This window comes from Salarias fasciatus, chromosome 19, assembly GCF_902148845.1.
Source record: "Salarias fasciatus chromosome 19, fSalaFa1.1, whole genome shotgun sequence".
Taxonomy (NCBI): Eukaryota; Metazoa; Chordata; class Actinopteri; order Blenniiformes; family Blenniidae; genus Salarias; species Salarias fasciatus.
In genome coordinates, this window is record NC_043763.1 from 24,553,308 (window position 1) to 24,579,233 (window position 25,926).

At 44.8% G+C, this 25,926-nt stretch overlaps 2 protein-coding genes and 1 long non-coding RNA gene across 3 annotated transcripts in view; 1 reads left to right on the top strand and 2 right to left on the bottom strand.

The window, feature by feature from the left end:
* On the bottom strand, window positions 1-7,806 carry coa8 (cytochrome c oxidase assembly factor 8). Its single transcript, XM_030117076.1, has 6 exons — window positions 7,658-7,806; window positions 6,728-6,869; window positions 2,681-2,878; window positions 1,999-2,062; window positions 837-927; window positions 1-479 (listed from the first exon to the last, which is right to left on the bottom strand). The coding sequence occupies exons 2-6, from the start codon at window positions 6,836-6,838 to the stop codon at window positions 359-361; spliced, it is 585 nt and encodes a 194-aa protein (XP_029972936.1). The 5' UTR covers window positions 6,839-6,869; window positions 7,658-7,806; the 3' UTR covers window positions 1-358.
* On the top strand, window positions 7,474-23,092 carry bag5 (BCL2 associated athanogene 5). The gene is given in 6 exon segments (XM_030117077.1): window positions 7,474-7,715; window positions 13,382-13,778; window positions 13,781-14,011; window positions 14,014-14,376; window positions 16,581-16,685; window positions 16,688-23,092. Coding segments are annotated over 5 exon segments (1,371 nt in total). The 5' UTR covers window positions 7,474-7,715; window positions 13,382-13,462; the 3' UTR covers window positions 17,044-23,092.
* LOC115406842 (uncharacterized) overlaps window positions 16,799-25,926 on the bottom strand; it is a 16,512-nt gene continuing 7,384 nt past the window's right edge. Inside the window, exon 3 of the long non-coding RNA XR_003933572.1 lies at window positions 16,799-16,809. This is a non-coding gene — a long non-coding RNA (uncharacterized LOC115406842). The remainder of the gene's footprint in view (window positions 16,810-25,926) is intronic.

Here is a 25,926-nt window from a genome sequence, read left to right on the forward strand (position 1 = left end):
TGATCCTCAAAATACTTCATCCTGATGAATAAGGTCCTGTACGCAGATGTTTTTGTGGATACAGACATTTATAGGTGCTGATACACAGACATAAAAACACTTTTGTACTTTAATAAGAGAACTCATTTCCTCTGAAATCAGGAGAGTCAAACTCATTTCAGTTCAGAGGTCATGAACAGTCCGGTTTGATCCAGAACGGGTCGGACCGGTATGATGAGTTTTAAAGAGCCGTGTCTCTCAGAGAGGGTCTAGATTCTGACTCCAGCTCCGGACCGAGGACCAGCTGAGTCTGAGCTGGTCCCACTGGAGTTCCTCATGGGGGGGGGGGGGGGGGGGGCTTTGGGAACTGGCTTTATTTTCAGGGGGGTGGAGTGTTGCTCCTCTTGCTGCTGGTTCTGTCACTGACACTCTTCCACATGCTGTTCAGGGCGACTCGGGCCATGAGCAAGGTGATGCTGAAGTTCCGTCGGTACCATTCCCTGGAAAGAAGCAGAGCGACGCTGAGAGAGTTTCACTGGTTCCAGAGACGAGAACAGACCAGCGCCTGGAGCCGGATTCCCGCTAATCAGAGGAAACCAACTAACTGCCCAAAATCACCTGAGACCAAAACCTCTTACTTCCCAAACCACTGTGAACCACCTGATCATCCAAAACTACCCAAAACAATCCTAAACAATGATCCCCAGCCACCCAGAAATACCCAATATCACCTGAACTACCAAGAAACCACATGAAACTCCCACAAACTACCCCAAACCTACCAGGAAACCACTTAAATCAACCCTAAACCACCCAGAAACCCCCTCATCCGCCCGGCCCGGTCAGGAAACACTCACTTGTTGTAGCTGGCGTGGCGCGTTCGGTTTCTGTCCAGGAAGCTTTTGTAAAACACGGCCATCTCCTCGCTGCTCAGGTGCCGCCGGCGCCCTGAGGGAACACACACTCTCATTTCCACTGTTTTCCTGCTCACATCAGAGGTTTACTGAGCAGAACTCATACATTAAAGGAGAAAATGAGCCGTAAATAAACAGATGTGAATAATTCCAAGCATAATGAGACGCGTTTGGAAGATATAAAAAGACACTGAGTGGATCCAGGCATTTTGGGACATCATGTGATAAGAACTCCCTAAACTCATTTGAAATGCTAATTGTACTAAGAAACAGTATTGTGGAGCCCGTCAGTGTGTTGTTATGTGTGGCAGCAGAAAGCATCTCTGGAACAGTGCAGACTGAAGTGAGCCGCTTCCCTCTGAAATGTTCAGTTTCAGCCACCGATGGACGCAAAAGCCTGAAAGTGTGAAGTGAAGGCAAACGTTGACCCGAGAGCCGGGAGAACAGACTGAATGAAACCACAGCTTTACACTCTTTTAGAATGTTCCAGTGTCCTCAGACTGTGGTGCAGTGGCGCCATCTGGTGGTCATACAGAATCATTACTTAACACTATTTTTAATAATTAAAGCAGTTTTACTTTCTGAGGCGGTCCGTAATCATGAATTCTCCCAAACAGCAAGACGGATCATCTGCATACTTTTGAGCCGTGTTCATGAGGAGGCGGCATCACTGTGATGCGTTCAGTCTTTTTACCAGATGAAGATTTTAACACTTTTTCTACGACCTCTCGCTGTTCGATGACGAGTCAGGATGTGTGAACTCAAAGAAATAAAAGCTGCGTTACACTTGTAGAATTTATGGTTATATCAACAGATCCAGCCTCTGCTCCAACAGAACGAATGAGAATACACAGAAACATCTACATTATTAAAAAGATGAAAAGTCGACGTATTGAAAATAGTGACGAAGAAACAAATTCAAGTCTTGAGTCATTTAAAATTCTGATTTAATTTATGATTTCTTCTCCAATTAATATCTTAAAGTGATTGAGGAGTTGAGACAAATCTTTAATGGGATTTTACTCAAGATAAAAATGTTTTTTTTTTCCAATACAAATTGTTAAAAAGCTGATAAACATTAGTAGAAGAGCCTGTTTCTCCTCACCGTTGTCGTCAAGCAGCGTCAAACCTTTGGACTTCAACTGGGAAAGGATGAAAGCTTCTTTTTCCTGCAATAAATTAAAAAAAAATATATAGAAACACTGTGTTCAATTCAAATCCAGGAAAATAATGATGCGTAAAGTAGGTGAGTAACAAAGGCATCGTTTTTTTTTAGTTTTCGTTTTCAAGAATTGAATACAAGAACAGAAAATACATTTTGGCAACACTCAGACGTGACCACATTGTTCAGTTTGAGCCTGAAAAAAAAAACAGGATCAGCTTCAATCAAGACTTTTTAATCAGTTTAAATAAGTAAAACAAGAGGAAGCAGAAAACCTGCCATCTGCTGGTCAAACGGAGGTATTACACACCTGCACACAAGCTCAGGTCCCCTCAAAGAGTGAGTGTGTGTGTGTGTGTGTGTGTGTGTGTGTGTGTGTGTGTGTGTGTGTGTGTGTGTGTGTGTGTGTGTGTGTGTGTGTGTGTTTTGTGTCACATTATTTTAACTCTATTTTAACCCTATATCTTGTAGCTCCAGCTAGAATTTGTCTCATTTTATTAGAAAATACTTCTGTACCGTGATGCTTAATTACAGATGGGGGGACAGACGGGGGGACAGACGGGGGGACAGACGGGGGGACAGACGGGGGGACAGACGGGGGGACAGACATGAAGCAGGACTGCACCTTGCTGAAGCTGATGTTCTGCTTGGTCCAGAACTGGTGGTTCCAGTCCTCCGTCTCCTGCCTCAGGCGTCTCAGGCGTCTCTCCAGCTCCGACTCGTCCTCGGGGACGCGGTAGACGATGGGACGCAGGTTGGACAGCGGGTTGGGCGGCCCGATCCAGTCGTGGGTGGTGCTGGCTGCTGGTCTGACGGCGGATCTCTGGAGAGAAACACGTTGGGGATTATTACAAATGTTTCAGCTTAAAGAACATTAAATGAACATGAACTAAACTGCTCAGGAAAATATCTTTTTTTCTTCTAACTCTAATGCATCTTAACAATGGTTAAGTCCCAAATTTAAACAGGAAAATCCGTTTCTGGGCTTTAAATTTACATATTGAGGAATTTAACTTTTACATTTTGAAATAAAACAAAATGAAAAACTTCTTGAAAAAGTCACCTTTTGAAAAATCTTTCAATTCTTCAAATTTACTTTCACAGTTTGATAAAAGTTTATGAAACCGTTTACACCACAGATGGTTTTCATCCCGCTGACATGTTTCGTGTGATTGAGTGTCAATTATTTGTGGATTTAAAGAAAGCATTTGATACCATAGATCATGATATATTAATAAAGAAATTAGATAACTACGGTATTAGGGGAGTTGGGTTGAGTTGGCTTTCAAGTTACTTAAGAAACAGGCAACAGTTTGTACAGATGGGGAATCATAAATCAAAACTGATGAATATTACATGTGGGGTACCGCAGGGGTCAGTATTAGGACCAAAGTTATTTATATTGTATATTAATGACATATGTAGTGTATCTAAATTATTGAAATTTATTCTGTTTGCGGACGACACAAATATCTTTTGTTCCGGTGAGAATTTGCAGCAGATTTTGGAGACCATCACAACAGACATGAATAAATTAAAACTATGGTTTGATAAAAACAAATTATCATTAAATCTAAGTAAAACAAAGATCATGCTGTTTGGGAGACATAGAATGGATTGTATCGTAGAACTCATAATAGATGATAACAAAATAGAGAGAGTAAGTGAAATTAAATTTCTTGGAGTGATACTGGACAACAAAATCTGCTGGAAGCCTCATGTGAGCTACATACGAGCAAAACTGGCAAAATGCACATCAGTACTGTGGAAAACTAAACATATCCTGGACATTAAGTCACTGCACACCTTATATTGCGCACTTTTTTTTACCTTATCTGTCTTATTGTGTTGAGGTCTGGGGAAACGGCTACAGAGCCACTCTACAGCCGATATGCACCATACAGGAAAGAGCAATAAGGATAATAAACAATGCAGGATACACAGGACCACACTAACCCACTATTCATTAAAATCACACTTGTTGAAATTCATGGATTTGGTCAAATTCAAAACAGCACAAGTAATGTATAAAGCAAGAAACAATCTACTGCCAAATAATATACAGAGTATGTTTGGAGAAAGGGAGGGTGGATATAATCTCAGAGGAGACCTGAACTATAAAAACCTAAGGTTCGAAACTACTCTGAAAAGTATGTGCATGTCAAGCTGTGGGGCGGCTCTGTGGAACAATCTGGAGACAGAAATAAAATAAAGTAGCAACATGAATTTGTTTAAAAAAAGGTACAAAGAAATATTTCATAGTAAGTATATGGAAGAGGAAGCCAGTAACTGTGGATGATTGGGGGGGGGAGTGTTTAGTGTTATGCATGTGGTGTAAAGTGATATATTGTTGTTATACTGTACTTATGTTATTGTATAGTATATATTTATGGGGATGACTCTGTGGTATGTGGGGGCATAGTTTGTGTATTTATAAGGATATCTGCACGGTTTATGCATATTATATTTGGTCATATTGTGCCATCATATTACAGGATGTTCCTTGAAGTATGACTTTAAAACTTAAAAAGGGGTAGGAATCGTTTTAAAAAAAAGTCTTTACTTCCTCCTACTCCTTTTTTTCGAACTATGTTGATGTTTTCTTTTGTTTTCTTTGATTTGTATTAACTTTTTTTTAAATCATTTTTTCTTTTGTATGTACAAATTAGCTGCATACGTTTACAAGTTCGATTTGTTTGTCAGAAATTAAAACTACTGTAAAAAAATCAAGAAATGAGAAAATGAACAGAATCCATCTAATATTATTAAGGGATAAAATGAGTTTTCATCGACTTCTTTCAACTTTCTTTTCAGCTAATCCTTTGAATCCGCGGCCATCATGGAGCCCCGAGCAGCTCCATCACTGTCGGGTTTGGATCGGCCCCCAAACAGGACAATCAGGTCTGCAGAGGGAATAACAGGAGCCGCCCTGCCCTCCATCCCAGACCTGTACCTGTCCAGGGTCGTCTCCACACACCCCTCACACCCCCTGAACACACACTCTTACAACTCCTCCCGTCCGGTAGGCGTTACAGAGCACTGCAAGTGAAAACCAGCAGCCACAGAGCGGTTCTTCCCCAGGCACATGACCCTGATGACCTCTCAGCAAACAGAGTCTCAGGATCACTGTCAAAAGTAATCACTTACCGTACTGCACTACCAGGACCCCTGCTGCTGCACAGCACTGTGCTACAGATGCTATTGGATATAATGTTCTCTCCCATTCTTCCCTTTTCTTTACAAATGTTCATACAATTGTAAATACTGGGACTTCCTGCTTTTCAGAATGTTTATTTTTATTTATATTATCATTCTCTAATATAATTTCCAGTACGTCCCCCTCTTCTCTTCTCTCCTGTTTGCTGTTTGTTTTTATCTTTTTCTCTTCATGTAGAGACTGAACAAAAGCCGGAGTCAAATTCCTTGCTTGTGTTGCACAGACTTGGCCATTAAAGCTGATTCTGAGTAATATTTTCATTAAATGAAATAATAGTTCAGGGTTAATTTTTACAAATATGTTATTTTTTTAATCAGACTAATTTACTCTGACAATAATTTCATGGAGGATTTCATATCACACTGATAATTCTTTGTCGTTTTCTTCCATTTTTGTAATTGTTATTAATTGCTGATCACAATTTCTGTATTTTTCTAGAACGTGCACATCTAACAGAATTTGATTCCAGGTTATTCTTTATCCCTGTTGAATTCATGATTCCAGGTTGAAATCACTTCCTGCTTCATTCATATTGTTGTCAGATGATTTTTTCCTCTGGTCAGATCAGTCTGGAGGTCACGTGACTGACTGATTAACACGTTTTCTTATCAGCTGAGAACAAACTTCACCATGAGGAGAATAAACGCAGTCGGAGAGCGCGGAAAGGTAAAAACAGCAAAACTCAGGATCATAATACACCGAAGTCCTTCAAAAACAACAAAAACCTTCACGGATAACAGCGTTAAGGTCCACTTTGAACATTTAAACTACTCAAACAGAAACTACAGACTTTTCTGAATATGTTATTAAGACTTTAAAGAGAACTTTAAGTCAAGTGTGTGCTCTATTGATCAACTAAATCTGTTATGGTTATTTAAAAAAACAAAAGCTTGTAGAAATGCAAACCGCCACACTTCAGTTTACTTTAGTTTACAGCTACATTTACAAACTTATTTACATAAAACACACACCTAATGCATTGTGCTTTGATATATTTGTCAGCCTACAAATTCATGTTAGTTAAAACACATTTTTGTAAATTAAATGCAAGAAATTACATTTCATTTCATTTTTAAAACAGTAATTTTGAATTTGCAAATGCAAAGTGCATGGAAACACTGTAAAAGGTATTTCAGTCAGTCTGTATTTACTGTCCATGAAAACGACATAATGAATGAATTTGTTAGTTTCATGCCATGTGCATTTTGTTGTAATAGGAAAATACTATATTTGCCATTATTTTCTGAATTTGAATATCATAAAATCTGAAATTTCGGATGAGTGCATCAGGATGCATAAAACACAAGAGCAGCTCCAGCTGCTCCAAATGAAAGGCTATTCAGTGCACAGCAGAGAGCAACATTTGGGGAAATGTGTTGGAATTCTGCACAGGGAGCAGAAATCGGCCACACAGGAGACAGCAGAGCTGCGGACAGGCGGCGTGAGTTCACTCACTTTGGGCGGACTGTCCCGCTGCGCCGGGGCTTGGCTCTGTTCGGAGCTGCAGAGTCTCCTGAAGGTGAAAACACCGGCGCTCCTCCACGTTAACCGTCCGGCGGCGCTCATCCTCTCACCTCGCCGCCACCACGCGGAGCGTCTGTGAGAGAATAATCATTTTAAACAAACAAAGTCACGCTAAAAACCACGTCAACGACGCGGTTTTTTAACGTTGAGAAACCATCGCAGCGCGCATGTTTCTGCTTGTCAAACAGGCCGTTTGATCACGTGAGCACAGCAAGGGGCAAAGGTGCGCTCGAAAATGTCACCGGCGCATCTCGGACAGGAATCACCAACGAAGAAATACCAGGGAATATTAAACTAGTCTCAGTAAGAGATTGCAAAAATCCAGATAATCTATTCTAGCACTAATAACTACTTTATCTTTTCTCGGCACCGTGAAATTGCAATTTAAGGATTTTTAATAATCCCTGCATTTTGGTATTCTGTATCTGTTTTGGCTTTGTTGGTATATTATTGGAAAAATGCAGCTACAAATGTATCTTTCAAAAGCATGAACTTTTTTTTTAAATCATGAGGATAAAATTCTGTATTCGTCCAGTTTGTCTTCCCCGCCCATCTCACTGCGACCGAACGGGACAGCACGACAAGAAAATGGAACGCCTCGAATGTTGGACAACCAAAACTAACCCTCGGTTACTACTCGTAAAAGCGCTCACTCGAGATATAACTCATCTTTTCAGTTCGCTGCGGGTGTTAAATAATCTAGAATAGCATAAATAACCGTCTTATTGCGTTTATTTTCGTAAACGGTAAGTAAATAGCAAAACAAGCTTCTTAAATGGATGGAACGGCAGAAAGTTGAACTCCGTGTTAGGTGGAAGTAACTAGAAGGTAGAGCTTAGGTGGGCTAATGTGGAGCTTTACCCGGAGGAGCTCCGAGTTTTCCCGCAACCGTCCAGATGGCTGTCCGCTGGCTCTGCAGGTAAGACTGCCGCCGCCCGTGTGAGCGTCCCGTTCGCGGCTTTATCCGGGGCTGAAGGCGGCGGGGCTGTGGGGGCCGAGGTGGGGTTAGAGTCAGGTGATCATACACCGACACAGAGACGTACACAAAGGCGGAACGCGAAGAGGAGAACCCGGCCAGCTCCCGCTGCCTCCCGCCGCCCCAGCCACCGCTCCAGCCCGCTCCCAGATATTACATAAAGGCCGGCGATGGGGGTATTTTTATCGTGAGTCGTCGGTTCGAAGCTCGGCGGAGCGGAGCGGAGGGGAGCCCCTCGGAGTGGGCTGTGGGAGGGGCGACAGGCTGAGGCAGCAGCCCGATCCACCGCAGTCGGTCCGTCCGTCAGTGTGAGGCTGACCGGAGCTCCATCCACACCTCCTCCACCCCTCCTCCACCCCGCACGGCTGCACGCATCTGTCTGCCTCCGGCTGATGGAAACAAACACCCGCGGAAATGTGCGCGAATGTGTTCGGCGTGTTGAAGAGGTGAGGCTTCCCAGCGCGGTGGATGGAGGCGTGTGCGTGTGTGTGTGTGCGTGCGTGAGGGGGGTGGACTGCAGCAGCTGACAGCTCGGATGGAGGTGATGGAGGAGGAGGAGGGGGTGGCGGTGCTGCAGGTGCGGGTTCTGGGGGTCTGCATGCTGGTCTTCAGGGTTTTCTGGTGGCGGTATAATGCGCCAAGCCGAGCAGCAGCAGCTGGGGAGGCGTGCAGGAGCTGGGTGGAGGTCTGGAGGAGAGGCTGGTGGCTGCTCGGTACCTGCAGCCAGACACGGAAATCACACCGGGAGGACACTGGGTTCCTAAATCCTTCTGTCATATGAGCAACTGAAATAGGGAAGGAACTGACAGGTGTGCTGGTTCTCCTCATGGTGATCCGCTGATGTGCTGGTTCTCCTCATGGTGATCCACTGATGTGCCGGTTCTCCTCATGGTGATCCACTGATGTGCTGGTTCTCCTCATGGTGATCCACTGATGTGCTGGTTCTCCTCATGGTGATCCGCTGATGTGCTGGTTCTCCTCATGGTGATCCACTGATGTGCTGGTTCTCCTCATGGTGATCCACTGATGTGCTGGTTTCCTGGTGCTAGCTGTGGATGCAGGGATGGAGCTGGTTAAAAGAGGAGCGACAGGTCTGAAACATGGTTTCAGTAAATACTATAACACATTACAAATGAAGGCACGTGTTCTCATAATACTCAGATTAATACCGTACATTGGTGAAGTGGGTGAAGGTTCTAGTATCCTTCGCAGTGCTGCCACCTACTGGTGGCTTCCTGTCATTGTCCTGTTAGTGCTGGAGGAGCTCAGTGAACTAAGAGCTCACACACACTTTGGCCTCTCAGGAAAACTGTTATATAAGAATATTCCATCTGGAAGCTCTGAGCAAAGCTCCCAGTCACCTTCATTCACTCATTCATTCATTCATGCACTCATTCTGAAATCTGGTTAGTGGTGATTTATATCCAGTCATCACAATTCATGAGATGGCTGGATTCTGACACCCACACACACACACACACACACACACCCACACACACCCACACCACACACACACACACACACACAACACACACACACACACACACACACACACCACACACACACACACCACACACACCACAGAGCTAAAGGCCGTCTCCTCCTGTGTGACTTTCGGGAGGAGAAGCTTTAAAACCCACCACATTCAGGCTGCAGCTGCTTTTTTTTTTTTTTTTTTTTTTTCCTGGCCTGTCTTGATTGGGACGCAGGGAGAAGGTGTCTGCCAGGCCGGAGTGGATTTTGCTGAGATTATCCTAATAATACTGAGCTTTGCGAGCGTGTGGCCCAGCGTGCGCTCATCCACTGTTCTGGAACTGCCCGGCCTGTCGTCCTCTACATAAAAAGTACTTGAGGGAACGCTGCTGCGTAATCCTGCTGCCTGTCTCATAATTGTTATTGACGCCGTGCTTCACAAAGACGTCGTACTGTGGCAACACAACTTATTAGTGACAATCAGACCGCCCGCTGGAGCTAAAACAAATCCTCCACTATTCAAATGAATCGCTTACTTTAACCCTTTATGAGACCACATTTGGCCATCTCCACTTTTCCTTGAAGCAGTAGTATGTCTGATAGTGATGTTTCACAGGACTCTGCAGCGTGAAACCATCTTTAACAGAAAGTCCAGGAAGACTTTCAACATTCTACTTTGTAGCAATGATAAATGTCACTTTGATCAGTTTTACACTTTATATCAGATAAAGTGTTTTTTAAGTGACAATCAGCAAATTAAGAGACGCACTTCAGATTGGATTCCTTTGTTTACCCACAAGCTGCCATAAACTGAGACAGCGTTTACGACCAGTGTGATAATCCCACTCTAGCAGCATCAGTAGTTCACACAAAAACCTGGAATGTGAAAATAGCATCTGTAGCAAAGCATCCAGGCTTTGTTCAGTACAAACAAATTTAACACAAGATCTGAAGATAAACATGCAGCCGAGTACGGAGAGTGTTAGTAATGGCAGTTCTGACGTACCTGGATGGATTTTAAATTATCGTGACATCTCCACATTATTGTTTTAACACAGTACATTAGCTGAACTCGTCTCTCTGGAGAAACTCAAACAGTCTCACCTAAGTAAGGACAGTATTTCAGTGAAAACCGATAATCAGGATCCTGTTTGAATTTGATGCTCCATCGCTAAACACTGGATGAAGACTCAATAACTACCCTGCTGCAGCGGATATTTGCAGCCTAAACCATGTTTGATGATGACAGCAGCTTAGTCTTGTGACGCAGCCTCCACCTCATTATCCACATCCTGTGCCATCGTTCACCCGGCGCCCTCCAGAACCTCGCTGCTTTTTCTGTTTACTTTGTTCTAAGCATGAAGTTTTCACTGTGATCATGCACAGATTATAGAAAAAGGTCAGAGGGCGGAGAGGCAGCTTAGCCTCAGATCATATTTCAAATGAATGAGAGAGGGTAAATCAGCGGGACGGATTCCAGTCACAGACAAATCAGATTTGGTTTGAAGCGTCCCGATGACGTTTCATCTCATCGGCAGCGGTAAAGTCTGCAGGGACGCCGTCGGCGTGAATCTGACGGGGGGAAAGAAAGACTGTCAGGGAAGTTCTTATCGATAAGAACGATAGAACAACTGAAAAACATCTGAAAAGACGCGAGGCAGAGAAAGAGGTTGTTGATGGCTGCAAAGATGCACAGAGTGACTGCAAAGAGACACAAAGACCAAAACAGATATGTGATCACCGCAGAGATGTACGACCGCTAAGAGAGGTATGAAGACCACAAAGAGACATTTGAAGACCTGCCAGAAAAGCACAATGACCTTTAAGACATGCATGGCGATCCAGGAGACGCACGATGACAGCAAAGACACGTTTTACTGCCTCTAACAGACACGTGGCGTCCTCTGAGAGATGTGCAGAGACCTGCAGGAGACGTATGATTACCACAAAGAGACAAACCATGATCTGGAAGAGACGTATAAAGATGGCAAATCGACGTGAAAAGATGTTCGAAGACCACCGAGAGAAACACGAGCCAGTGAAAAGAGAGACGCTTCAACACTGCAGCGATGCAAAGAGACACTTGTGGACCTCAAAGAAGCAAATGTGACAGAGAGAGACGCTTCGGGACAGCGAGGAGGGAAGAAATGAGCAGAGATACACAAGAATGAAGTAAAGCCGAGCAGACTGGAGAGAAAAAGAAAGGAACGCAAAACATCAAGGACAGAAAATATTAATTAAATAAAGAAAACACAAGAAGTCTGAAAAACATTAAACTAATTGTAAAAAAACATCCAATATTCTGGGATTAGATTTTTTTAATGTTACAAACTTCTAACAGTAACATTTTAATGTGAACAGTGACCTTGGGTGACTGAAAAGGCTCGTATATAAAATCTAATTAAAATATCTGAAACTGTGCATTTCTGTGGGTGTTCTGTGTTTTCTAATTTAGTTTTCTGAGAAGACATCTTTCAGTGTGTTGACCAGTAAATCTGAAATTCCCTCTCGGGATGTAAAACGTAAGAAACAGGCGGTCAGTTTCCTGCTCCGTCGGAGCTGGACTCAGCAGAGCTTTGGTTTGTTTGGCAGAAGAAAAAAAAACCCTGATTTAATCGTTTGAGCCCTTCGGAGAGAGAGCTGCGATATTAATCCAGCTGAGAGGCCTCTTAGCTGATTCTCCCTGAGTGCTGACGCTGCTGCGCCGCCGCCGGAGCAGAGTCTCCCCTGAACGGTTTCCTCGTCCCGCCGCCGCTCCGCTCGCCGTCTGATTGGTTCTGACGTGGATCAGAACCGCGTCCGGGCCGGCTGTTGGGTTTCTCGCCGAGACCAAATGTAGGTTAACCCCGTTGCTTCTCATGCTGGACTGAAAGGACAGACTCTGGCGTGAATGTGCGTCTTTAGCCGAGCTGTGGCGAGGAAAACTCTCAGCCAGCTTTCACTGTATTTAGATGGTTTGTTATTAAACACCTCCAATAAACCAAACCCCCAAAATGCAGCAGAAGTTTTGCCTTTTCCCATAAACTTAATCAGTTTGCTCGTTCCGTTTATCCTCCATGAGATCAGTTAGCGAGACCTGAAGCCTCCGGCGAAGAGCAGCTCTGTTACTATTGCACTAAAGTCCTGTCCACCGGATTCCTGCTGCCTCATGAATCCCGAACAAACTGTCACATGCGGTGATGGTGCTGGACCATCGTGGAGCTGGGTTATTATCTGGTTTGATGGCCCTTCAGCCTCCAGGCTGGATTTCCGGCTGCAGGAGCAACAGTTAGTCCCGTTTGTGTTGGAGAACCGGCGGAAGTCGGTCACCGTGCATCATCACCGCCTCCGTATCGACCTGAAAAGGTTGGTTGTTGTTGCTCCACCATTGTGTGTTTGTGTGCAGAAGCACGTTTTGTTTGCACATATTATTTAAACATGAAGTGCCATGTGAGAACAGGGCTGTGTGTGGTGTGTGTGGTGGTGTGTGTGTGTGTGTGTGTGTGTGTGTGTGTGGTACTTGGCTGAGGTTACACACTTTGTCTTTGCAGCTCTGGCAGGAGTCCAGATATTAGCTGAGGTCCCGTCAGCCGGAGCAGGCTGTGCAAATATGAACAAAAGAGAGGGGTCACCCATTCTGACCCCGAAACACCAAAACAACGGTGTTCTCTCTGACGAGGCTCAAGATAACGAGTAACTTCCAGAAGTGGCATCAGCTTTACTTTGAAGTTTTCTCTGTATTTTAGTAGGTCTTATTAACAATCAAATATCTGTACAGTGTTAGCATTAACTGTTAGCACAAAGTGGGTCAGTCTGAGGACTAATTCACTTACTCCATCCTGCTAAAGTTACATCAGTCAGTAGAAGGAAGATGCTCTATAACCTGTTTTTCCTCAAAACAAAGACTTCAGAACTCATGAATGAGAAAATGAAGCAGCAACAGAACAGCTGAGATAATCTATCGACACAAACCATAAAGGGGGTTTTTGGACAGAGTGACTGTTAAACGACAGCGAACCACTACATGGTGGGGAGTTCAGGATTATTTTATCCATTGTGCTCATTTAGCTGGTTGCTAGCTTCACTCTCAGTTTATTTTCAGACTAGCGATCAGTTCTGAGCATCTATGATATGTTCCCTCTCTTCTTCCTGTGCAGCCTGTTTGGGAAGCCCTTTGATGGTGGGAAGAGGATGGACCATGGCGGTCCCAGCAGCAGCAGCAGCACCACCACCACCCGATGGAGCAGCCGCAGCAGCTGTACAACCAGCAGCACCCGGCCATGATGCGGCTGTACGAGGTGCAGAAGGGGGTGGCGTCGCTGGGGCCGCAGGTGTGCACCTTCAGCGGGCTGCAGCACGACCGCGACTACAAGCGGCTGGAGCGCGAGCTGACGCGGCTGCTGCTGGAGGTGGACCAGGTGGACACGGAGGGCAAGCCGGAGCTGCAGGGGGCGCGCAAGAGGGCGGCGCAGGAGGTGGAGGGCCTGCTGCGCTACCTGGAGGAGAACGCCTCGCACCCGTCCCGCCGGGCCATCGAGCAGCTGAGCGACGAGGCGCGGCGGTGGTGGACGAGCGCGTGGTGGCGCCGCAGCGCTCCGGCGGCGCCGCCGAGATCAGCGACGAGCTGGTGGACGCCCTGCAGGAGCTGGTGCTCAAGCTCACCCAGGTGAAGACGGAGGGCCGCGTGCCGCTGCGCAAGGCGCGCTACCGGGCGCTGACGCGCCTGTGCGCCGTGCAGGACGTGCTGGAGGGCCGCACGCCGCAGCAGACGCTGTCCCTGCCGCTGTCGGCGACACGCACGAGGCCGTGCACCGCATCAACCAGGTGATGGTGAAGGTGAGCGTGGCGCGCAGCCAGCTGGTGGCGCTGCTGATGGGCCTGAGCGGCCGGGACAGCTGCGCCCACCTGTCGCGCATCCTGACGGAGATGCAGGTGGAGCTGGACGCCCTGGACGTCTCGGGGAACACGGCCATCAGGAACTACCGCAAGCAGGTGGTGGAGGAAATCAACGGGCTGCTGAAGCACCTGGACCTGGAGGTGGAGGGCGACGACACGCGCAGGTACCACACACTCGCCACGCATACACACCTTTCCACGGTTCGCCCTCAGAAAGGCCGTCTCTCCACCGTCTCTCCCACTGTCCTCAGTGGGAGTCGCAGACGTTCCCGCCAGTTTCCACGCTCACGCCGCAGCTGTTACACGCCGGCTGACGCAGGACGGCGGACGGGCTCGGCTACGTTCTGATGTGAATCATCTGCTCTGTGATTAGACTGCTGTCAGCTGACGATGGCCGCTGCCAGCGCGTTCGCCCACCAGCGCTCCATTATGTAGAGCAGCAGACTGGAGAGCCGACTCAAGAGCCTCTCCATTCACACGCCCGTCTTCACGCAGCCTGCGCTCAGGACTCAATTACATGCAGAGAATGAAAATGTTTTCTTCGACCGAATGAGAGCAGAGAGTAAAACATGATCTCGAAACAATGTTTGACTCGTCAGGAGGTGTTAGAAAGGAAATAAAGTATTTCCATTTCACTACAGGAATGAGAGGATAAATGACGGCCTGTGGAAAGAAGGTGCTGGAATTCCAGTGCCTGCTGTTCCTGCTTTGTCCACCAGGAGTCGTCTTGTTTTAGTAACAGTAGTTACTGTTGCAGAAATGAACAACAGAGAGAAACGATGCTCGAAGCCCAGAGAGCAACAGTGCAACTGTGAAATCCAGCTACCAATGAAATAACAGTGAATATCATCAGCATAGAAACCTTGTTACAACGTTGCAGTGTGATAAACGGGGATGTTCATACAGACTAATGCCCTGTTTACACGTTTCCAGTGAAAATGCATCATCCTTGCGTTTTCGTTTCAGAAAAGATTCTCGTTTCCATGGAGATTTTTCATACTGGGTGCTGTTTGTTTCTGTAATGAAACCACACACACACACACACACACACACACACACACACACACACGCTGCAGAGAACAATATGTTCTAAACATCAACAGAGTAACTGCTGACCACGGTCATGGTGCAGCAGCAGCGTTTCTGCTGCAAGACGCAAAGACGCATGTTCGCCTCCTCCACACGGCGATGGATTTGGAGAGTTATAGAAAAGTTCCACCTTCTCAGAAAGTTGCATTTTCACTGAGAAGCACCGTCGTGGAAACACTGGGGTGTAAATGGGACCGATTTTCCAATGCGATTAAAGGGGCTGTATCATGCTTTTTTAGCTCGTCCAAACCCTATTATTGGCATTAACATGGTAATAGTTTATTTTTGGCGCGAAGGAAAAGTCATTTTGTGTGAAATAAAAGATTTTCTGGGGCTAATTCTGAAACCCGGAAGAGAAAACGCTCTGTTCCACTGAAGATCCCGCCTCTCCCCCTGTGGACTTTGACTGACAGCGTACTTCAGCCAATCGGAGCGTCAAAACAAATACGTCATGCGTTAGCTTCTCTAAGGGTTAGCTTTAGCTCTTTAGCTCGAGCTTCTCTACATGCAAAGACACGCGAAACGTCTTTTCCTGTGAGAAACTCGCCAAGCACAGACCCTTCAGACTCTTGCTCTTGCTTGATTGTTGCTTTCAGACGATGGTTAAAGTTTATCTCCGTAATCGGAGATACAAAAAGCAGCAACGCTGATTGCCGAGGGCCCTGGGAGGGGGGGGGGTCTCCTCAGTGGAAAATGTGAATCAGCTGCTGCTGGTCAGAGGACAGTGGGGTTGTCTGCGGGGGGGTGGGAGAAGAGTGGTGGGGAGGAGTTCAACTTTTGTGACGTACTTAAGTTTGAAGAGTTTCAAACGAGCTGTTTTCTACCCGAAGGGAGGGGCTGCTGCAAAGAGCAGCAGACTGAAAGAGATCACTCAGACGTGTGGATAAAGGCAAATAACATTTAGGGGGTGGTTTTAAATGGAATTCAACTTTGTGACATCCTTAAAACCTTAAAAAAGTGGATTTTGCATGATATAGCTCCTTTAAAGCGTGTCAGTGTGAACAATATTGGACCGACCTGAAACGTCAGTAAAGCCTCAGGACATCTGGTCAGTCACCAGAAAGTTGGACATGTCAGGACTGAGGGACTCACCTGCTCAGGCGCCACAGGCGACGCGTCAACTCGAAGTTCCTGGTGGCAGCGCTCTGGTGGCTCAGCTTTTTCTGTTCTGTCGAAAGATCAAGTCGTTATAAAGAGACGTTTTCTCCTCGTGACACATTTTTCGTCCCGTGACATAAATAAATAAATACGTACCTCGTTTAAAGGTTCCTCCCTGATGACTGACGTGTGTGTCTGCAGGTACGACTTGGCGCAGAACAACTCCATCCGAGAGATCGAGGGGTGCGGGCGCACGTGTCCCACCTGCGCGAGGGCGTCCTGCGGCACTGCGCCATGGGCGACCTGGGCTCCGGGCCCAAGGCCGAGCTGCAGAGCTCCTCACGCAGGACCAGGTGGACACGGCCCGGAACCCGTGCATCCGGAGGCCCGGCGCCGCGCCGTGGTGGAGGTCCAGGCCATCATCACCTTCCTGGACCTCCGCGAGGCCCTGGCCCGCCGCCAGCCGGGCCCCGCCGAGCACCCGTCGCACCGGGCCGTGTGGCTGGTCCTGGGCAGCCTGTCGGACCTGCAGGCCCAGGTGCTGGGCTTCGACGGGAAGCGGGCCGACAAGAGCTACATGATGCTGGAGGAGCTGCTGACCAAGCAGCTGCTGACCCTGGACGCCGTGGACCCGCAGGGCGACGAGTCCACCAAGGTGGCGCGCAAGCAGGCGGTCAAGTTCGCCCAGAACATTCTCAACTACCTGGACATGAAGACGGACGAGTGGGAGTACTGAACGAAATTAAAAAACCCTGTTGACGTCGCTGCAGCAAGAAGAGGTGCTGATGATGTGTGTAAATATGGAAACCTTTCCTTCTCTGGGCTGTAAATAGAAACTCCAACCCCAGAATGCACTGCAGCAGCGCTTCTCTTCGCCTTTTTGTGGAAGTCATGGCCGACCCTGCTGAGAAACACGGAAACACCGTCGTGAGACACTGGAAACGTCTGTTTTTGTGCTTTTAGAGGTTTCTTCTCGTACCTCCTGTGTGTGTGTGTGTGTGTGTGTGTGTGTGTGTGTGTGTGTGCGTGCGTGTGCGTATGTATGTGTGTGTGACTTGTTGCTTTGTGCTGCTGAAGCACAAAATCATTCCTAATCGTCCGCATCCTCCAAACTGCACCTGATATTGATCATGTCCTGATCACTTTTGGCTCTCGATACCAATCCAGTTGTAGATTTCGATATCGGTTGAATTTTGAACTTTCAATTTCCAAAAAAAGTTTTTATTTTGAAAATCTACATTGCATTTCCTTTAGTCGCACTGAGTTTTATTTGAAAGTAGGCTGATGGAGGCAGGATGGCCACAGTCGGACTGCTGACACGTCACTGGATTGCTCATGCTGCTCATGCTGTACTGACATTTGTCTGAATCCAGCAAGGTTGGAACGAGGCTCAGTTCACGGCAGCTGATGTAGAAAAAGATGATTGGCTGGATTTGCCGATAACTGATCAAAATCATAATTTCGACCCTAATCCGATTATCCTCCGACCCGATCGAGACATCCCTAAATTAGACAGCGCTGCAGGACAGCTCCGCTCGTCGGTTGATTAATCAGTGTGTCGGTCGTTTGTGTGGATCAGTCCAACGGGCCTCCATCTTGTAATCCCCGTCTTTGGTGGATCTTCATTGGGTTTACAATCCTTCATCGTCAGATGAGTGGAGGGTTGATCTCCTGCTGGCTGGTTGCCGGGGGAACCGGAGAAGACCAGACTGTGGAGGGTCCGGTCTGACGGTCACTCTGGAGTCTCCTCAGCTGGAGTCAGAGCCGACACGAGGCCGGGCAGGATGCTGGAGGACGAGGATGACACCCGACCCCCCCCCCGTCGCTGTTAGTGTGTGACAGGTTTCAGGTGTGTGTTGTGACTCTGTGTGTGTGAACGTGCTGGTCTATAAATGGATCCGGTCTGACTTCAGAGAGAGAAGAGGAGGCGTTTTTTTTTTTTTCTTTCTTTTCTTTAAAATTTGCTGCTGCCTCAATTTTTGTTTTGCTCCTCGTGATGGGGTCTGTGTGAGGTCCCCGGAGAGAGGAGAGGAAGAGGAGGAGGAGGAGGAGGAGACATCCTCAGGACTGACACATCCAGGCTGAAGCTGACGGTGATGGCGGCCGACGCAGCCTTCGAGACACTCGTGCTGGGAGGAGGGAAGGGACCGTAGACACGTCCAAATCTCTGTGCCTTTGTTTTCAAGCCGTCTCCCTCTGAGCCGCCGCGTGCGGAGGCATCCTCGCCGTGCGGCGGCCGTACAAAGACGAGAACGCTTCCCTTTCATTTCTCTTGATTTCTACGTATCGATGCACAAGAATGAGGAGGCACTGAATGTGTTTGTGGAGAGCACCTTGGCTATTATTATCGCTGCAACTGATTTGCACTACTTGTCAGATTGTGTCAGTGTTCCCCCCCGCCCCTCGCCCCCCCGCCTCGATAACGTTGTGGTCAGTCATTTGCAGAGCCACAGATCAACAGCGTGACTCATGTTTCTACGCTGCAAACAGCCTCCGTGACGGAGCCGAACACTACAACTGAATTAAAAAAAAAAAAAAAAAGATGGAAAGAGCCTTCTGCTGAACCTAAACACAGAAACTGAACAGAAAACATCCAGTGACACAAAAACAGCTTTAAAACATCACAAGGTCCAAACGTGTTCCTCTAAATTAAGATGGTGTTTTGTTTTTTTGAATTTACATGCATGTCTTTCTTGGTTTTCTCCCCAAAACACATTAGAATTAATGATCCAAGTCCCTCCTCTGACCTGTAAAAGCAATAATCTGGTCATGAGGAAGCCAGACGGAGGTGTGTGTTTGTGTGTGTGTGTGTCCCTTTAGCCCCAGCTGCTCGTTCCTGTTCAGTGATGCTCCAATTTAACCAAAGATCAAGAGCTTTTCCTCTGAACCTGCGGTGAATCTAAAGCCTGACAACGAAAACGGAAAGAGAAACAGTGAGGCTTGTTGAAAATGGGGCTCCATCCCGACTGCACTGTTGGCCCAAAGTGTTGGACTAGTGTGCGAATGAGCGGCGTCCAGAGTAGGTGAACAACCAAACTCACCGCTGGTGTTTATGGAGTACTGAGTGTGGCTACGTGGTGTTTTTAATTCGGAATTGGTTTATTCTGAATGAATAATTCAGATTTATATTCATATCTTGTGTTTAGATGGGGAAAATGAAGGCTCAGCTCCTCTCTCACGCCGGGGGTCTGATCAGACACGAGAGGAAAACCTGATGAATCTCAAAAAAATCCCCATCACTCGCATTCAAAATCAAATCATTTTAGTTTAAAAAAAAAAAACTCACATTCAGGCGTAAACTAGTGGATGTGCTGATCAGCCGTCCACCTCCGACTCAGAGGCTGCTCCACCTGCTCCACCTGCTCCACCTCCCAGGGAGGAGTCGGGGCGTCGGGGTCCTGTGGAAAGAGGGAAAGCATTCATGCTCGGCTGCTTCCTCCACCATGCCGAATGGTTCACTCCACAACAAGTTATTACAAGTGATTAAATCCTCAAAGCCCCGCAGATCTTCTCTGGCTCATCCAGAATGTTTCTTTTTTTCTTTTTTTTTGTTAAGATGTTCTTGTAAACTCCCACGCACTTTTTTTTTTTTTTTTTTCTCCTTCTTTCTAAAAACAATCTGCTGAAAGCTGCAGCTGGAAGCGTTTCCTGGCCGTGGTTCGTTCTGTGAGGAAGACGAGTCGCAGCAGGGGAACGAAGATTAACCCCACTGTACCGATTCATCTGCTCGCCCCGTTTACCCCAAAACAGGCGGAAACGGAAAACCTCTGTTGCGCTTTGGGGGCCCGTTTCCATGGCAACGGCGTTTTAGAGCCACTGAAAAACGACTTCCAGGGTGGAACTTTCCCCAGAATCCTCCGAGTCCGTCCCCATGGAAACGAGGGAAAACGCAGCTTGGTGTTTCCACATGCCGAACCGACCTCCTGACCTCCAATGTCTGGTTTGCAGTAAAACACTAACGTCCACCAAGCAGCAGAGGTTCAGAGCTCTGGAGAGGAAAGCTGCTCAGATCTCTTCGTCTGGTCGAAGTTAAGCTCCTCCAGCTTCTGCAGATCTTAAACAGACCAAGAGTTTAGTTGAAATGAAGGATCTCGTCAGAGCAGCAGTTGGTTTGAACAAATGAAGAAACTGAAAAATGTATGGAATCAGGGTTTGTTTTTTTTTTGTGGTTCTGAAAAAAGCATTTCGCTGAGTCTGAGAAAGTTGATGAGGAATATGTTTAGATTTTGTTCTCTCATATTTGGGTCATTCAAAAGAAAAAAAAACAGCTATTTACATTTTTGCATTTTTCAAATGCAAATGAAAATTTCAAGATTTTAAGAATTGATTCATTGAGAATCATGAAGTCACCACGGAGTCAAATTATGTTTCACTGGAAAATGTTTCAGTTTGAGAATCAGTAAAGTGAATTTTAATATTTAACTTCAAATATTTTCTCAAAACTACAATACATAATTCCTGAAGTTAAGGTAATGTTTTCTCAAAATTGGAAAAGTCGTAATGATAATTCTGATTATTAAACTTTTGTTAATTTTGATGTTCCCCTCTGAAGTGAGGCCGATGTCAAACAGGAGGACAGGCTGCAAAGAACATGAATCAATGACTTCACTGGGAAAAAGACAGACTGAGGATGGTTGGATGAATGGAAAGTTAATTAAAATTAAAACGTCTAAATCACATCCACAGTTCTGTGGAGCTCTACAAACTGTGTTAACGTTCCATCCCAGTCAGTCAGAAAGCTAAAACCTTCGTAGGATTAATACATATTAAACATTCACGCTGTTCCCGATTCGCTGACAGTTTAATAAACCTGTAAAACCTAAAAAAAAAAAAAAAAGTAGGATTTGATCAATAGTTTGAAAAGTGATTTGGTGTTTGTACCAAAATATGCAGTTTTTTAATTCCCTGTGTCAGAATTAGCTCTAAAATGTAAAGTTTGAACGAGTGAGAGAAACACACACTTTGAGATTTGACCCAAACCTTTAACTGAAGCTAAAAAACTCTCACTGTGTTTCTGTGAAAGCTGCCGAGCTCCTTCCCTCAGTCTGAATGTAGTCATCGGAGGAATGTTTCAAAGGACCAAAGCTCCACTTACTGTGGAAGGACAGAAGAAAGAAGCATGCTTTATTGCTTTTATTGACTGGAGGGATTTTTTATGGCGTTAACTCCATCTGGTCTGGATGCTTCAGCAGCCAGTCGCACCTCCAGGAGTTCAAGTGTGTTCCTGTTCATCTCATATTTGGAATCTGGACTTGAGGATCAATGTTTAAAAAAGCTCCGCTTCTTTTAGAATTCAGGGTTTTTGCTTGTTTTTTTTTTCCTTTACCAAGTTGAAGAGTTAAAGTTTGAAGTTCTCAAAGCACCGCCTCCTTTTTAGATTCAAAGACTGAAAATTATACAAGATTATTTTTAATTACAGTTTAACGCCCCACCCCTTTTCAGGTCAAACATGTTATAAGCTCCGCCCCTTTCAGGTCAAACATTATATACGCAGTTAATTCCAGTTCTAAAAGCTCCGCCTCCTTCTAGTCAGAATTCTGTTTTTATATTAAATGAGTTAGAACCCTAAACTCCCCGCCTTCTTTCAAAATTGTTATTATTATTTATTTTTTAACAAAGTTGAGTTTCAAAAGACTTAAAGAGTTCCACATTCCTTTTCAGGTCAGAATTCTGTGTTTTTAGAATTGAGTTTTTAAAAATTTGTGCCCTTTTCAAACCTTTCAGAGTTTTCAATATGGCCAAATCCAGTTACCGTGAAAAGTATTTTAATGTTTTTTATGGTATTTAGAAGCTTGTTTTATCTACTTCATGGAGTCGTTGATAAAACTGTTAAAGTTCTGCCTGCAGATATCAAATCTCCATCAATGCTGACTGAAGGTTTGTTCTTTCAAAGCTTAGTTGCACGTTTGAATGTAAATGTTTTTAGATGCTCAAAATGAATCATTTCTCTTAATATTTTATCAATTATTTAAGTCATCCTGTTTATATTTTAACTCACAAAAAGTAAAACTTCTTGTTTGTTAAATACTGAAATATTTTAGTATTCTGATTTTTTTTATGTTATGATCACAGAAAAAGACAAAATAACTTAAAATTCATTCTTTTTCCCCTCAGCCTGCAGCAGTCACGTAAATTATAATCCTGGTTTTGCATCATCACTCCATATATTTTTTTAATACATTAACACTGAATTTAATTGTTAAAAGAAGTGAATGAAGTGATATTTTTGTTTTAACCTACATTTGTCATTTCTATCTGAAAGGATTTATGTTAGAAAATCCTCCTGAACTCTGAATTACTGAACTGACTTGATGTGCTGCATTATGTTTTTTCACACTGTTCAGATGAAATTATTCCCTTTGTTAATGTTTGCAATGAGGAGAGCTGATCGTTTTCCTTCATATCTTCCGTTTTCAGTGTGACTCTGTGGAATCGGTGCCACCGGCTGCTGAATCTTTACAAAAATAACATGAAAATGATGGTATAGATTCACCAAAACTGCAGAGAGCGTCACTGCTGAGCTTCTCCGTGGGCGTTTCTGTTCCAAAGCACTTTGTTTGGTTTCGCTGTTTGGCCCTGCTCTGCCTTTCTTCCTGGAAATCGTTGGGAAAGTGTCCCGAGGTGGAAACGCTGGTGCAGTCGGTTCATTTTTCCAGACGGACGTTCTCTTAAGTCGCCTTTTAACTGCATTGATTGTGACGGGCTTTTTGATGTTTCTCCTCCGAGACACTGCTTGTACAAAACAAAAAAAAAAAAAAAGCACACAGACTGGTAAAAAAAAAAAAGAGAAGTGTTGTGTGAATGCTCCATGGATGGTTGTGTTTCGAGTTTGTATTCCACTGCTAAATAAAGACGCCGTGTCTTGTTCACCGTGCTGCTCCGGTCTCGTCTTTATTCCTGCCGACTCTCCAGGAGGAGCTTTTAAAGACGCTCGCTGGAGGTTATTTCCAGAAAACGCGTGCCGCCCCCGGGAGAGGCTGGATAAAAGACACTTCACGCCGGCGTCCATTAAAGTTTCAGCTGCAGTCCGGAGAGGCTTCGGGGCTTCGGCGTCTCTCGCTCCAGGACAATGTGACAAGATGTGACACGACGGGCCGACCAGACGAGACGGCGCCGAGTGGACGGAGTGTTTAAGGTCAAAAGTGACCAGAGCTTCATACTTTACAGCTTCACACTGTTCAGAGACACGTCTGTGGAACTAAAGGCACTTTAAATTTAAAAATAAATCGGTAACACTTTACTTGAAGCACCCGGTATAACACATTATAAGCAGTTATAAACACTCAATAAATGATCACAATGCTTTATAACCCACTATATAGTGTAGGATTAGGGTTAGGGTTAGGTACTAATGTTATAAAGCATTGTGATCATTTATGAGTGTTTATAACTATAGTTATACAGTGCTATAATGTATTCATAATGTGTTACACAGGGGTGCTTCAAGTAAAGTGTTGCCAATAAATATTTTGATTCCCATGTGTTCCATATTTTAATGTCCCCATCGTCAAACTTATTGATTTTTAATGTATGCTTTGTTACTGAAACTGAGGTGATTTATGTGTACCAAGTTCAAAACTGGATTTTAATTCTGCAGAATATTAACCTCCCATATTACTATGAAATGCTGAACTCAGATTTAAGATCCAAGCTTATTAAATTTAAAATGTTAAAATTCTACTCATTTGTTGTGTGCAAGTAAAATACTATATTATTAACAAACCATGTGATCAATAGTCGGATGAACTCTTTTCCATCTTATTGAAAATAAACAGACAACTGAAGCTGGTTAAAATTTAGGTTGATATGAAAGAAGGTCAAAAACTTAATAGATTAAAGCTAAAAAATCCAGAAATTATTATGTTTTGCTGGTTAAACTTCAGGCTTAGTACATTTTAGAATTTAAAAATTCTAATTATGCAGTATTTGTGATGAAAATACCCAAATTACCAATATGGTACGAGGTAAATACTGACATAAACAACAGCCAAGTTAATATCCCTGTTTCTGATGGCACAAACTTGTTATGTTATTTATATGCATGAAAAAACAGGCTTTTAATATTCCAGATCATTGAAATCCTATTATTTTTTCATGCTAAATCAATTTATTATCCCGTGTGTTTGGTAAAATCTCATGTTATTGATGTTTTAATGGGCGAACATTCATGTCACTGATTGTACAGTTTAGGACTGATTAATGATGCTAGATAAATCCAGATCATCAAAGCTTCATTAATCTTTTAACCTTGTTATGGATACTTTAAAGGAGTTAAATCTAAAGGATTTTGGATGGTGTTTAATAAAGCTATTCATTCACAATAGCTTTAATAATCACCTTTCCCCAAAAGACTATATGTCAGAAAATCAACAAGATTCAGAGTCAAAAATTAAACACGAGTTGTTTGTCTGAAATCCATCACAGATCCACAGAAAAGCACTGAGCCGTTCGTTACCTGGTGTGGCGCCACTCGGAGCTGTGCTGAGTCCATTCAGTGAGAGAGAGGCTGGACGGATGGATGGACGGATGGACGGAAGGACACGTTTCTCTCGGCACGTCGGTTTGCATCGCCGCTCAGTGGAGGGAGACGTTCAGCTCCTGCAGGCAGGCCAGGCCTCGGTTTGGGCTGCTGGATGATTTACATGCATTTAGGTCACTCGTTAGTTTATCCGAAGCCTTTTTACATCAAAGTCAGGGAGATAAAACAAAGAAATCCTCCCTGCTGCTGCAAATTTTAACCTCCTGCTGTGTAGTGACGGATACTACCGATCATGTGGAGGATGGCCCAGCTGTAGCACCTTGAAAGCAATTAGCCGATACAGAAATATAAATGGATTCAGAAACTCAGTGGAACAGGACACTTTATCAAAAACAAGCAGTTTTTCTGTTGGCATCAACAACTCCTCCATGACATCCTCCCCCAAGGTTAAAAGTCTGGATGTCATCCTCCCTCAAGGTTAAGGGTCTGGGTGTCATCCTCCTCCCAGACTGACGGTCTGGATTTCACCCTGAATCTACACCTCCATCTTTCCAATCCACATCAAGAACATCAACCGTTCAGCCTGCTCCCAGCGACCGTCTCCGCCCCTCCCTCACCCCCTCCAGTGGTCACTTCAGTAAACACAAATATGAGCCACATAAGTAAATTCTCCTTCAGATGAAGCACCATTAATGAGCTAATGAAATTGAATGGTATGATATCCATTTCATACTATGTATTTTTAATGTTTAGTAGTTACTGATCAGGCTTCACAGAGGGATCGATGCTATTTCTGCTGCTAGATCGTGCAAATCTCCAAAGAGCGCTTTACAACAAAACAATTACACACTGTAATCAGAGAATTCACATTACCTTGCTCCTTGAAGGAAAAGAGGACCAAACCGGTGAACTTTGAACTTCTGCCCGAGCTAATTGGCTAATTTAGCATGCTAGCGCTAACGCAACCAGCAAAGTTTGAGTTACATAAACTCTTTCACAAAGATTTCTCAGAAGGAACACCAAAGTGACTATGAATCTGTCTTTAAAGAGTCTTCAATGTTCTTCCCAGGCGTCTGTTACCTGTTTTTCAGAAGTTAATCCACTTTTGTCTCATCGCTGGTATATTGCTAAAGCTAGCTG